At 48.0% G+C, this 15,267-nt stretch overlaps 1 protein-coding gene across 1 annotated transcript; it reads left to right on the top strand.

The window, feature by feature from the left end:
- Positions 1 to 562: 562 nt before the first annotated feature.
- On the top strand, positions 563 to 1,615 carry MIND_01152000 (uncharacterized protein; the record flags this gene model as incomplete). Its single annotated transcript, XM_037368049.1, has 5 exons — positions 563 to 756; positions 798 to 1,189; positions 1,239 to 1,388; positions 1,440 to 1,553; positions 1,602 to 1,615. 5 exons carry the CDS (start codon positions 563 to 565, stop codon positions 1,613 to 1,615), a joined length of 864 nt encoding a protein of 287 aa, XP_037215881.1.
- Positions 1,616 to 15,267: the final 13,652 nt, after the last annotated feature.

The raw sequence follows: 15,267 nt of genomic DNA, 5'->3' as shown, positions 1-15,267 counted from the left end.
AAAACACGGCTTTCGGGGTGGTGAGGGCGTGAGTTTGGAGTAGATATGCGGTGTTGGGCGTGAATGAGTGGGGGCTATCTAGAGAGGCGGCGTAAGTGACGACGAAAGGGGGAGAAGATAGAGGATTTGGGCCACGCACCTAGGGCCAGCAGAAGAGCAGCTCCTCGTCGACTATGGTGTTTCCCTGCCCTCCAGAAGACCGGTACAGTGTGCGAGCTTGCGAGCAATCGAGTCAAGACGGCTGGTCCAGCGATCAGCACGAGTTTTGTAAGTGAAACTATTCACGCGCACCAAGTACATAAGCGCTGAATTTCTTCTCATGGGTCGCCTCAGACGTTGGCGTTCGTTGTGTCCGAGTTGAGCGAGATGGAATGGGAGAGGATGGCGAGACGCGGCATGGCGGAGAAGACGAAGAAGAGTGGTTGTCACGTCACAACGGATTCCTCTCTTTCCTCCCACTTTCGGGCCGAGCAAAACAACCAAACACGCTGCATACACAGACATACATGCTGCCTACACGAGTTGGCTACTCACAGACGCCTCTTCTCTCCTGCCCTCATCGATGGCGCTCGTCAGAGACTCCCCCGATACCTGGACGGCCAACGGCGTCGAATCCACTTTCCGTGTCAGCTTCGACAAGGACTCCTCGCCCACTGGGACGACCGATGTCTGCGGCTGGGGCTGGCGATTCAAGTGGGACAGCTCGTATGGTCCCATTGCTGTCTACTTCGACCCGTACCTTGTCGCGAACGCGGAGTACGGACGCGTATCGTGCACTGCCAATGTCGTAGCAACAGGACTGTCGAAGTATGGCTTGGATTACTCTTTGCGGACGTTCTCCTTCAACCTCCCCTTGAGTCGCTTCATCTCCGAGTCCCCATCTACAGAGCCTCCTCAAAACACTCAGAATTCGGCGCTTATCGGCTCTTGAGGCTTACCATATCCTTTGAGGCTACCTTCGCGCTCACGCCTCCCCAGCCTGTCACCATCCAGACCCGCCTCCCGTTCTCTGACGAGCCCCTCCCAACACGCGTCCGCGCCGCTCTTGTCGACACGATCCATGGCGGCGAGCTCATCGATGTCAAGTTCTGGGCATATTCGCGCGCGCGGAACGGCTACGTCTGTGCTCCCCGTCCGCTCTACGGAAACCTCAGGCTCATGCGCGGGACTTCGAAACAGTTCGATGAAGGTACTTGTGCGCTCATCTTTTTTTTGTGCTGATAGAGTTGAATGTCCAGATCTTGACGACATGTTCAGCGGGTTTTCCGAATCTGGGCAGACGGATATCACGAATGATCAGGCTCCCGAGGACGCGTTTGATGGGTACGACTACATGTCCGACAGTGACCTCGAGGACGGCGAGGAATTCGATGGCGAAATGGAATCCGGTAAGCGAGCCGTCGTCCTCTCTCCCCATTACTTAGACGAAACATGACTAGATGAGAAAGAGCCGCCCTTCGCCGGACCAAGCACACAGCGCTCGACACCGCCTGATGTTATCGCTCAACAAGAGCTTCAGGGGCGTCGATCATCAAGGGACATGCTTACAACACGTGAGTCGTCTTTTTATTGAGGGCCGTTGAATTGACACAGGCGCATAGTTGGAAAGCGTTGATATATTACCTCTACACAGGCAAGATACATTTCCGTAAGGTCGGCGGCAGACTTTCGCGTTTCGACTTGAGTTACCGGTACCCGAGGGAAGACGGGGCACCAGAATGCTCAGCGAAGTCAATGTACAAACTCGCGGACAAGGTGAGGCAGCTGTCAGTCTGATGATACCTGCTGAGAATCCACCAATAGCATGGCCTTGCGGAACTTAAACTGCTCGCGTTCGAGGCGATCCGTGCGCGGCTGTCCATCGACACCATCGTGCACGAACTATTCTCCAACTTCACTGCCCTGTACGCCTCTTTTCTTCTGCTGCAGCCGACTGACCGGCGCTGCAGGTTTGACGAAGTCAAAACAATGCAAGTCGCTTTTCTCCGCGCAAACTTGGATAAGCCCGCCGTGCGCGAGGCGATGGCAAGCAAGCTGCTGTTCTTCTGCGCGGGAGCGCGGCTCGTCGGCGTCCGCGGCGGTGCTCCAGGACGTCATATTTGGTCCGCCAGCTCCTGCTAGAGCGCAATCACCCGCAAAGTTTGAGGAGAAAGAGTGGTATGACTAGCATTACTTATGCCAATTTCGCACGGGTAGTTCTTGAAAGTACTCGACATGCCCCGCTTCTCCCTTCAGGCTTCAGCCTGTCAGGTCCCCGAGTACTTGTTCGTGGAGAGAGTCGAGTTAGCGGGTAGTCGTTATCGAGCAGCGGAGGCGCGTATACGGGCGGTACATAGTCCATTGTGGCCGGCTCGGAGTCACCGTAGTAAGAGTAAGAGGACATCTGAGGGAAAAACGGTCAGCGCTCAGGCTGGCAATTTACAAACAGAAAGTTGACAGCAAACCAGGCTCGGACGCACCTGAATATCATATACCAGCTCTACCCTTCTCTCGTCGTAGCTTGCAGACCACTACGGTTGCGCTAGCGTCCCGCGACAGCAGGCTCGGCCTGCTAGACAGAAAGCAGAAACTAGTGGATTGCTGGCTTTGGCCTCAGGCCAAAAAGCCATGGCTTTCTGGCCCGGCTTTGGCTTGGCTCGGCCCGGGCTTGGCTTTGGCAAAATGGCTTTTCCCAATTAGGAAGTGGTCGGGAAATAGCCATATTTGCTGTACATTTGTGTCATATTTCTAAAGTAACCAATACTAGGACTGATCTGGTCAATTTTGGTAGTCAACAGGTGATTCCTTGGCACCAGAGGTCGCGTCAATTTCCTGGGAACTCTGGGTGATGACATCAAAGTCACAGTCACATTCATCCTCGACCTTCAAAAGGCACATTAAAGACATGGGAGTAAATAATTGGCCAGAGTGTGAGCTCTAGGATGTAGTCTTGATATCCTCAACCACCAATTCTATCCCAAATATGTACCTTCAATTCCGCGATCCATCAAATGCTGTGCAAAGCCATGGCCCAGGCCCCAAGCCAGTGGCTTTGGCTCGGCTTTGGCTTTTCCTGGCTTGGCCTTGGCTTGGGCCAAAGCCAAGGCCAGCAATTCACTAGCAGAAACGGAGGCGGCCCTGATGCTGGGCAGGACTGCAGCAACTCAGCGTTGACAACATAATGGAAGGGACTTTATAACCCACCGGGGCGTGAGTGTGCCTCATGCGCGCAGCCTACGAGGGCCCGGGAGGACCGGACTGCAAGCCAGAGTGGCGGAGGCCGACGGTCACGCGCCGCGCCACCCCGGAGTCCGGACCCGTAGTCCCTCTCGTCCAGACGGTCGTGCCGCACAGCAGTTTGTCCCGCGCTGGTAGCGGGCGCGGTCAAGGCGCCGCAGGCACATGGCGGGCGAGACGAAGAAGACGTTGATCGATCGATCGGCGTAAACGTGTGACAGCGCGTCCGATGATCGCTCCTTCTTCCTATAACATCTTTTTTCATTGTTTAATAGTGCAATGAGGTTTTTTGCTCTTTGTGAGCTTGTTGGGTGGTGTTTCTGACTGATTTTGAGGTGGTTGAGATGTGCTTTTGTCCAGAAGTGAAGGTTTGTGTTTTCAACTGTGAGCTTTGTTTTTCCTGGATTGAGGTTTGAGTGATGTGTCTTGAGGTTAGCAGATGGTGGTTTGTGGTTTGAGGTTGAGGTTGTCTGACAGGGATTGTCATCAGATGACAATACATCATGATCAGACCATGATTAGACCATGATTGACAATGATCTGTTCAATATATCATTGCTGATATTTATGCAGGAAGCTCACCTATTCTGAATGAGTTTAGACCTAGACTGAAAGAAGTAACTAAAATTAATTTAGTAAGTAATGTACAGATCTGTTGAGTATAACTCACAATTACTATTGAAGGCAACAATACTATAAAAGGGCATCTCTTTATTCATTGTTAAAAAAAGGATTCAGAAAGACCTTATGGATGGGACAGCCTTCTGAACAGCAAAAATGAAATTAGCCCAGTAATTAGACCCAGGGATCCAATAACATTTATTACCAATTCACTGACACTTTTTTTATGTTAGTTTGCAGTTAGGTTTCTGGATGTGTGATCTTTCATACCAGATAGAACTCTTTCTACTCATCACCTATTGTGAGAGCAACCCTGGAGGCTCTGACCTAAGTCTGGCAGGAGAGGATCCAAAGAGAAGAATCTATATAGTGCATGCTGAGAATACAACAAAGTAGGACTCTCAAAATACAATCAGGGGCATTGCCACTAGTATCAGGTTGGCCAGTAGACACTTGATCACAGGTTCTACACTATGTTCAATAGGGTCAACCCAAAGTGATCATTCCTGACACTTGTTCCTACTAGGAGTAATGTATGAACCACCATATATGATAGATAATATATGATATTCATCAGAAGTAGGGCTAACTCAGACTAGAATTAGTACTAAGACTGAGTACATGGACTGAGAAAATAGCTGTGATCATCCACCTTACTATAGTTGAATATTCTATGACTATAATATAGTATAGTCATAATATAATATAATATATTCAAACATAACCATATTCAAGTGATCTACTAAGGGCATAATATTCTGAATATATTCATAATATTCTGAATATATTCAATATTTAATCAACCATAATATAATTCTGGCCAGCACTAATTATGATTAGTTAGATTTTACAGCTTTTGTTACCAATTCAGGGCTTTAACAGCACAGTATGCCAGTGACCCTCAAAATGGCAGTGTGGAGTAAATGAATTACTAAGGCCAGTGCTCCAATACAATATGGTTATGGCACCATATTATGGCTGGCTATATGTGTATATTATTATGGTGATGGCCAATAGCCCTAATTGTTTCTCACACTTCCAAATCAGAAAATATTCATTAATTTTCCCTTAATTACCTCTCCATTACCTATGGTGTACTAAAAGCAAATCTAGCCTTAACTATATTGGAATATCATATGTAAATGTTCAATCCTGAGAATTTTAAAGAGTTGAGTGATGCTCATTTGACCATACTAGTAGCAATCACAACAATCTAAGGTTGTAGCATCAAGCCTGAGAATATGAAGAGCTTGTTACTTTGATATACTTTTATAATCCTCAACCTGACTAACTGGATCTATATAGTTAAGCCTAGATATCATAGTAGGGTTCTGTGAGGACTAATTTATAATAATAGCAAAAATAATCTTATACCTAACTAGTTGTTTATATGAGATTTCATCTTAAATCTAAGCAATTCAAGTTCAGTATCTTACTAGCATTTATGAGATATTTTTTTACAATAATAACTTTTGCTGATATACTCGAGCCCAAATATGAGTACCATACCTACCATGACAATGACAATACTCTTAAATCTGACTAACTTTTTATATTATTAAGCCTAGATGCAATAAGAGGGCTTTACTGTAATTCACCACTAGTACTGATAAGGGCAACAACAATCTTGGTTTCAAAAAAAGATCTTGTGATGCTGGTACTTGTCGAGGAAGAGGGTAGGTTGTGCCTTTTGCTATTGTATCAACATGTCAATATCTTGCTAACTAAGCATGCTTAGTCTCCCATATTTGATAGCTGGAATGTTGGCTACATCACCATTGATGCGTCTCGAGCACCAGCACAAGTGATAGTGTGTGTGTTGACATATTGCCAAACTCAGTGTTTTCATGGCAAGAGTGTTGGTCCCAGTTGACTAATTGGACAACAACACAATAGGCACTATTCTTGATGTGTCTAAACCCCATGGGTGGACAAAAAGAGGATAGGTGTGTGTATTGCAGTGATGGTCAGACACTACTTGTAATTTATTCTCTGTTTATCAACTCAGGCATCACATAATATATATTTGAAATGCTATCATTTATCAAAATAGCAATAAGTGACTAGATTATAATCATGATAATTTTGAATCTAACTACATGAACTTCCATAATTGAATATTCATAGAAGTGATATTTGCAAGTTATCTGTTTCCTTATACAGGTTATTAATTGCTCCAGACTTGAAAAGTTTCAAGCAATTGGCTTTGACTTGGAACAGTCATAGTATCACATGAAAACTTATGCCAGCAGACCATGGGAACCTTTGAGCTATCACATACCCAGTTGGTATTTTAGTTGTTATGAATCTCATATGTCAAGCTCAGCATGTTATACAAAATTTCCCCCTCCCTATGTCACACTGGTTTTGCAAATTTGGGATTACAAAACGGTAATTTTGTGATTTCTTTCAGTATCTCTGGTGCTAAGAATTTCCTGATAAGATTCTATGAATTGAGTTTTTGAGTTTTTATATAAAAACTCAATTCATTTTTAAAACATAAAAAACTTAATTCAGTTTTACCCATGCTGACTGATTCTCTACTGACTCACTTGGAATATGATATAACAATGTACAACCAGCAGATAAACCCAATAGATGGTCAGTGTATGGCATTATTTGCCTTAACACACAGATCCCTTACAGGAGTGTAATTGCAAACTATTCTTACTCACTTTGATCCCATCACATCTCAGATCAACCGGAATTTCAACATAAAATAGTACTATATAGTGCTGGATCATGATCAGACAATAGTCAAATGGTGATCTGACTATGGTCAGAAATTGACACTTTGGGATAAATTTTTGAAGTCAGAATTTGATCATGAGGTAATATCACAGAGCAACCTCAGACCTCAGAGCTAACAGCTTAAACCTCAGTCTTGCACTGCAACCTCAATGCACAAAGCACACTCCTCAAATACAAGCATTACAAACCTCAAAATATCATGAATATGCCTCATTCCTTAACTCAACAAGCACTGAATGCAAGCTCATATTTTCCAATGAAAAAAAAGGTCATATCTTCCGCTCCTCCACCACGGATGCGCCCGCCTCCCTCCCGGCGTCGATACTGCAGTGCGTCGAGGTCTGTGCGTGGTGCGTTTCACGTCTGCGGTCCGCCCGGTGCGTTGGCCAGGCCGACTGCGTGGACTTGGCTGACTTTCGGGCTAGATTGAAACGCGTCGCTCGCGGGGAGGCCTGCTGCCAGCCTCCAGCGCTGTCGGCGGAGGATGCGCACTGAGATGGGCTGGAAGGAGAGGGGAGGGAAACGAGGGAAGATGGACGTTTGCTGGCTGGCTGGCCTGCTAGGTGCGCGATAGTGTGCTCGTTTAGCATCCCCGTTTCCTGACTTTTTACCCTTTACAGCTGTTCTCGGAATGTCGCTCCTCGAGCCCAACGGTGTGCATACCTACGTCCCCCTCTTCGTCTTCCTCCAAACCGCCCGCTTGTTCTACCCAATGACTATAACATGTTTTTTATAACATGTTTTTTCATTGTTTATTAGAATTGTGAGCTTTTTGACCATTTTGGAGCTTTGTGAAGTGAGCTTTTGTGACGGTTTGGAGATTGTGCTAGGAGCTTGGAGGTCACAGATGAGAGCTTGGAGCTTGAGTTCGCAGCTCATAGAATAGAGCTTGGAGGTTCAAAATTGTTGATGTGCTGAATAATCTTGGGACTTAATCATATCAGGGCAAATCATGATTTTGTAGAAATTCTCTCGACAACTAATGGAACTAAGGGAAAAATCAGCAAAAAATGAGGATAATATATGAAGGGACTATATATTAGGGCTGTAGACCATACTGTATACGGCTACAGCCATGTACGGTACGGCCTCTGACGGCGCCGGGACGGCCCCACGCCGTACCGTAAGCCCTCGAGTTCAAGGCGCTTACGGTACGGGACGGTGCCGTCACGCCGTATTATGGTGACGGTACGGCCCGCCAGCAAAGTCGGGCTCACAGCGACTGGGCCGGGTCAGGCGACGGAGCCAAGCACCTGCCTGCAGTGCAGGTCCGCCTGAGTGCTGGCCTGGCCGTCTTGGCTGACGACCAACAGCCGCTGGGCCCTAGCAACGGGCGCCTGGGGGGGTCCGATACCGGACGGATGGTCGATCTCCGGATCAAATCCCGGGATAGCCGAGGTATGCCGTATATACGGCTACCGTCCCTGTATACGGGACAGCCCTTACGGCGTCACCGACGTCCCGTCGCCGCGTACCGTCAACTCAGTCCCCAAGGGGGCTTACGGTACGGTTACGGCGCCGTATTACGGCCGGCCGTACACCATATATTACGGCGACGGCCTACAGCCCTACTATATATATATATATATAGTGATAATGAATATTAGAATAAGGTACACAACATTTGATTTTATCAAATGTTACTAATGTCATGGCTTTTAACTAGACCAGCATGGCTTAAAAATACATTTGGAAGGTTTAAAATTTTTGAGGCTTTTTAATTCATATAATAGTGAGTATTGTAACTAGCAAAATTTTTTGTCCTTCGGCCAGTTTGGGCCTTTAGAAATGTTGAGAGCTAATACCTGTTGAAGTGAAGGATGGCAAACACGAGCCATCGCCGAGGCGATGACATCAGCGCCGATCCCGCCATCACCGACGCGCAGCGTCGCGTATTTTCTCCAAGATTCCATCGACTCACTCTGTAGAATTCACTAGAATATTTGGGACAGTATAAATACCCTGTTTTTCCATAGACTACATTGAATTTGCTCTTATTCTTTCAACAATACCAGTCTTGGGTAGATGTGACAAGTTGCCCAACAAAGTGGAAAGGGCACACCTATGTGATGGAACTGATGTGACTGATATTTCCTCAGCTAGATCTCTGTTAATACAAATTTATGGGAATATTATAGTACTATGAAGTACAGGCGAAGTACAAATATCTTATATATTAGTGATAAGTCTTGGTAAACTAGTGCTGACCAAATCAGAGTCTCAACACAATAATGCATTTGTAGTATAGAATAATCATATTCAGATGAAAAATATAATTATGTGATGAATATATTGAACTATAATTTCTATGCTTGTTTCCATAGAAATTTGACTCAGTTGCCACTGGAAAATTTGCTAAACTGTGAGAGTAACTTGCCTTCAGGCCTCTTTAATTTCTTTTGGACCTAGAGGGACCCTCAACACAATCAGGGGCATTGCTCCAAAGATTATTGATTTTTTTATTTATTTATAAATGATGGTATTTCAACATAGATATATATATTGTTGTAAGGGCAACCCTGGAGACTCCGACGAAAGCCTAGCAGGGGAGGATCCAAAGCGTGAATAAAAGCTATGGGAAATACACAGAGGGACCGACCTAGCAGGGGAGGATCCAAAGAGAAGAAACTCTAAGGGTCTGCCTGCTAGGGCGCCAACTATATACTGGTCGTCCATAACTGCCGACGTAGAGCGCAGAAGGCCTGAGCGGGCGTCGCAGGCTCTGTCCCAAGGTGATCATTGGGAGGGTCTTGACGGATCGGTGATTGTGTGGGCGAAGGAGGCCGTGGACAATGGTCGGGGCGGGTCGGAGCGTCCGAGGGGGCGCCCGTCGGATGCGCCTCGGATGCATTCGGAGGGTCCGAAGGAGGCCGAAGCGGGGGTTCCCCTGACAATTGTATGATGCTGGTACTCATAGAGGAAGAGGGTAGGTTGGTGCTTGGCTCATTATATTAGCATGTCAACATCCTGCTGAATGAGCATGCTATTAGACTACTATTATTCAACTGCTGCAAGCTTCGCCCCTGGTGTCAGCAAGATATTTATATTATTATTATCATAGATAAGACCTGGCCTGTCCTCTCCAGCACTGGTTCCGGGCTACCAAAAGGCAACACGCAGCGTGGCTTGAAGAAATATTAGATACCAAGAAGGATGATGAAGATGAAGAGTGGGCAGCTGAAGATCCCACTACAAGAGGATGCAGACTTAGATGAAGAACTACCCAAGCGACTAAAGGTTGGTAGGAAGAAGAAGAAAAAGACCTGAGTCAGCTGTCATTGATGGCCGGTGATGTGTACAATTTTAAATTGATCAAGAAGGCTCGAGTGTGTTGAATCTTGAAAAGAGGTGTAAGGGCAACCCCGGAGGTCCAAGATCGAGGTCTAGCAGGATCCAAAGCATGAACATTGGTAAGCAAATACAAAGGAGGCTGACCTAGCAGGGGAGGATCCAAAGAGAAGAAACTCTAAGGGTCTGCCTGCTAGGTAGCTGACTATATACTGCTTGTCCGTAGCTGCCGCTGTCGGGCACAGAAGGCTTGGGCGGCATTGCAGGCAAGGTCCCAGGGCGACCATTGGGTAGGGCGTTGACGGATCGGTGATTTTGCAGGCGAGATGGAGGGCCGGACCAGAGTCTGACATCACCCCCCCTTTGAATGCAGCGTGCCGACGCATAGACTGGAATGGAACAAATTAGGCTTTCAACAGCAGTGAACCTAGAAGTGGAAATGTGGAGTAAATGAATTGCTAAAGCTGTGTTCCGGGTACATGTCCCTAAGAAAAGCCTTACATGGCGTGACCCAAGCCTGAGTCCTGATAATCACCCAGTTTCCTCAGGCTCTTGATCTAGTATCTGTGTATTGACTGTTTTACCAATTACATTTGACTATTCAAAGCCTTGGTTAACATCAATATCATCCCTATAAGACTCTCCTGTTGCCATACTAGACTACTAGTTTACCAGGCCTAATATCAGAGACAATTATATTATACCTAAGTTATATCCATAACAGAGACAGAGACTGCTGTCAGGGGAACATTCCCTTTAGCCCCGGGAAACATCTCCATCTCTAGTTCAACTCTGCGTCTACTCCTGCCAACTCCATCAGGTCCATCACTGCCTACCTGGCAAGTGAACCCTAGAGTTTCTTCTCCTTGGATTCTACCCTGTTAGGTCAGCTTGATTTATATTTGCTTTCCATTATTCACTCTTTGGATCCTCCCTTGCAAGCAGAACATTATTGTGTTTAAGATACCTGCTTACTTGCTGGCTTACCTGAGAGCTGACCAATAGATAGGCATAGTTTGTCCTTCTTGTACCATAGACAAAGAACCATAAAGGTCTATTAGCCATTGCTGCCTATAATCCACCCAGGCAACCAGTTGGGCATTCCAGTGCTACCCCCATTAGGCATGTGCCTCAGTGCACACCAAGACCCAAATGCAGATATTCTATCAAGACTAATTATCTCAAACCAACATGATTGAAGTCCCACCAGTATTGTCTGATATATCTGTCAACGTCGGGCTCGGGCTGTGTCGGGGCGTCGGGGGGTCCGACTTCGAGAGGGTCTGAGGAGCACGAAAGGTGGGTATTCGCCCGGAGAATAGACAATATTAGCCTAGCGACTACGTCTTGTAAGTACGGTTTTTATACGCCATGATATTAGGGATGGATCGGATGGGCGCCAGGTCCCAGGGCGGATCGGATGGGCGCTACGTAGGGCCGCAGGGGTGAAGGGAAGGGGCTGAAAGAATGGGGGGAGCGTCGAGGAGTATGGCGGTATGCGGGCCCGTGCGTCCTCGTGGCCCGGCGCCCCGACCCGAACCATGACAATATCCCATTGATGTCAATACAGGTCATGTCATGTACCACAGGTTAATAAAGATTGGGGTACTAAATAGAGAGTTTCTTACTGCCAAAATTCTCTTGATATATCAACATTCAACAATACACCAGGAAATGGAATGAGGACTCTCAGGTACAACAGTTGTAAAGGTTTATGCATGCCATATTTATTTTCAAGACAATTTTGGTAAATCTGGCATTTACCTAACACTAGCTATATAAACTGAATTGGGTGGCCATTGTTTGTTTGGATAGTTCATTACCTCATATAACATATATTTAATCAGAGTGTACTTTTTTTTTTTTTTTGATATCATTTGGTATTTTTTTCATTGTTGTTTCGAATAAAATGACGTATATTGAAGGGAGGTGTTCTAATCACTAGCTATGTGTATTGGCCCCATATTAGGCCAAATCTGGAAGCCTTATGTAAGTAGGAAGCACCAAGCACAGACCAAGCTAATGCTGTGCACCTCAGAGCTCCCAGCTCCAGATGGGTAACAAAGCTCAAAGCTCCAACCTCCAAGCACCCTTGGCAAGCTCCGAGTTTCCAATGATAAAAACTGTCATATCTTTGAGTTATGTGTACTTGTGCCGCCTGCGGAGATGGGCGATACTATGGACTTGGACGCAATCCAAGACTTTCGAGAGGCATTGAGGAAGGTGGTCAATCCAAGCCTTCACTCTCTCATGCAAGTGAGTTCAATCTTCCTCTAATGATTGACATTGGCAAACACTGATTCCCCCCAGGTTTGCTCGCGCTGGCGGGAAGTAGCACTAGCAACGCCACGTCTTTGGAGCTAGGCAACTGCACGGGTAAACCCATGGGTATCTGAGGCGTTACTCATACCCGTACCCGCATAGCCACCGTACCCTTACCCGCGGGTACGGGTACGGGTTTACCCATGGGTCACCAGTCACTGATGAAGAGGTGTCAGAGGTACAAGGTGATTCAAAGCCGTAATATGTGATAAAGAGCACAAATACTCGATGAGTCGAACTGAAGACCTCAGCAGGAGTCTCCAAGAGTAGAGCCAGCTGAGTCATGATGCTACGGGTATCTCATTCGCTGACCTGTACCCGTACCCCCGTGGGTAAAACCCGCCTACCCGCGCGGGTTTGGCCTACCCGTGCAGTTGCCTATTTGGAGCTAGCTTATTGTCAATGGCCGTCTTTTGACTATGTCAACAGCTGTGTTGGAAACCTCCTTGAAGTTGGTTGAAACGGCTGTGTCTCGAGGCGGTCGATATCCGCTGATTCTACAGGTCAAAGCAATATGGGCCTGTTGAGGATGGAGGTGGGGCATTGCGCAGAGGAGAGGAAGAACAACTCTGATTTTGTTGTAGCTATTACAAGTTGCTTATATATTGTAGTTTGTTTCTAGCATATTCTAGAGAATGAGTAAGTAGAAAAGGATGGAAAGTCGGAGAAGCCGGAGGCCGAGCTGAGGAAGCGCCGGCCGATGATGTCATTCTCAATACTCCCCCTCAAGCGCGAGTCGCAGCGAAGTTGTGTGCTGTCGAGGAGACTCGCGATTGAAGCGGTATGGTGAGAATTTGATTAACAACTGAATCTTCGTGAGAAGACTGTGTTGCCCGTGTGTGGTGCGCGTGCGAAGGATATATGACGCGCAAGTTGTCGGATGTAGGGAATTGGCGGATGGAAGGGATAACTCCCCCTGGAGTGAAGTCGGGAGTGTCCGGGGCGTGGGAGCAGTCGCGAATAATGCGGGCGCGATGGTCCGTGTGGAGAATCCAGCGGCAGCTGGAGGCTTGTGGAGGCGGGCCGGTGTGGCCGGTGTCTGGGGTCAGCGGGTCGGCGAGCGGCGCCGTGGGAAGCTCAGCAAAGAGTTTGGTGGGGTAGAAAGCTCCCTTGAGCTGGTACAGCGGCGTGGGAAGGTCGGCGGTAGGAGCGAGAAGTGGCAGTGGTAGCCGTGGAGTGGCGGCGAGGGTGTAGAGGTGATATCTCGCGGCGGTCGGTGATGATCTCGGCGATGTGGTGTGGTAAGCAGGTCATTTGTCGTGATGGTCGTGAAGGCAGCGTTAAGCAGTTGTGCAAGTGGTGCGCAGGCGGCGGTAGTGGTCAGCGGTGTGCAGCAATGCACAGTAGTAGTAAGCAGGGTGCGCGGCAAGCGGTGCGCGGTCGAGGCAGATGTGCGCCAGTGCACAGCGATGGTAAGCAGGTTGGTAAGCAGCAAGTAAGCGGTGCGCTGTAAGCGGTGCGCGGCGAGTAAGCGAGTCGAGTGTGCGGCAGTGCACGGCAGTAGGCGGTTGCCCAGTATGGGCGGCAAGTAAGCAAAGTGGCAGATGCGCAGTGTGCGCGGCAGTAGCGGTGGCGAATATCAGCAGCCAGGAGTGTGGCTGAGCAAACTACGGTGTTAGATCCGAGTCGCGGCAAAGTATACGTAGCGGTGCGGCAGGAGTGTGCCGAGTGAAGTGGTCAGGTGGTTGGCGGGTTGCGCGGCAGGTGTGCGCGGCAAGGTAGCGTGATCGTCGTAAATGGCAGATGGATGATGGAAGTAAGCGGTCTGGCGGCGTGTGATAAGTACTCGGGCAATTCAGTTTTGGCCGGGGCCCATAACCTGTTGAGGATGGAGAGCCTCCGAGGTGGGGCATTGCACAGAGGAGAGGAAGAACAACTCTGATTTTGTTGTAGCTATTACAAGTTGCTTATATATTGTAGTTTGTTTCTAGCATATTCTAGAGAATGAGTAAGTAGAAAAGGATGGAAAGTCGGAGAAGCCGGAGGCCGAGCTGAGGAAGCGCCGGCCGATGATGTCATTCTCAATAGGGCCTCCATCTGGACGGATAGCGCTGGATATAAGTACTCATCTTTGTCGCTTGCTAGAGGCACTCGTAAAGCAATCACCGCGGTGGAGGGACATCACTCTGGATTTCAACGCCAAGACAGTGCTCCTATCCATTGTAGTATCCAAAACCGGCAGTCGCCACCCTGAGCACCCTCCCCCCGCAATCGACTATTTCTCGAATGCCCCGCGGCTACAAACGGTGCTGTATACCGGACTGGCAAATTCCATCGTCGCGCTCCCATGGAGCCAATTGCAACACTTCTCGTTCTACACGCATAAGACGGCCTTCGATCCGGCCCATCTCCGCTTTTTGCGCCTGGACAGCCGCCTTCCATCTGGCAGCACTGAAGGGCGGGTGCCACGGCGGGTGGTGGTTGGCGACGAGTCAAGCGCAGCAGGGCGCAGCACGAGGGCGAAAGGCAAGCCAGTGCGATGAGTAAGGCTTGCTAAGCCTTACTCAGCGGCTAACTAAGCCTCAGGTAAGCTGGCAGGGAGACGGGGCAACGTCGCCAGCGACGCGGGGCAGTGGTAGCGACGAGGGTGCTGCGGAGTGACCGCAGTACCGTGACGGAGTGACGAGCCAAAATGTATATATTGGGGGCCTTTTGTACCTAGATAGACAGTGAATTCCCCTCTGGGTTTCCTCACCTCTTGCGCTGCTTTTGATCTGACTCAGCGAGATTACGAATCACGATCGCGGCTGCGGGGTATCTATTAAGGAACATCTGTCAACGTCAACGTCAGCTGTCAAACGTCAACGCCGTCGGTCCGAGACGACCTATGATATAGGAGTTGGTTGAGCAGGAAGACTGCGACTATGCTCAGACGCGTCTTGCCTAATATGGAACGTCGCCCTCACCTGATGGAGCGACCCATATCTGGAACATTGTTGCCATATATGGCATATTGTTTGATGCTCTTGATGCTGGCTTCAGTGCTATCCGACACAATAATAAAAACAACAAATAATATATCAACAACAATAAATATATTCGATGTGACAGTGGCTGTGACTGTTACCA

Source organism: Mycena indigotica (assembly GCF_014461135.1).
Source record: "Mycena indigotica strain 171206Taipei chromosome Unknown Mind.scaff0010, whole genome shotgun sequence".
In the NCBI taxonomy this organism is placed as follows: Eukaryota; Fungi; Basidiomycota; class Agaricomycetes; order Agaricales; family Mycenaceae; genus Mycena; species Mycena indigotica.
Note: the sequence above shows the minus strand (reverse complement) of the source record. Positions and strands in the feature narration are given on the sequence as shown.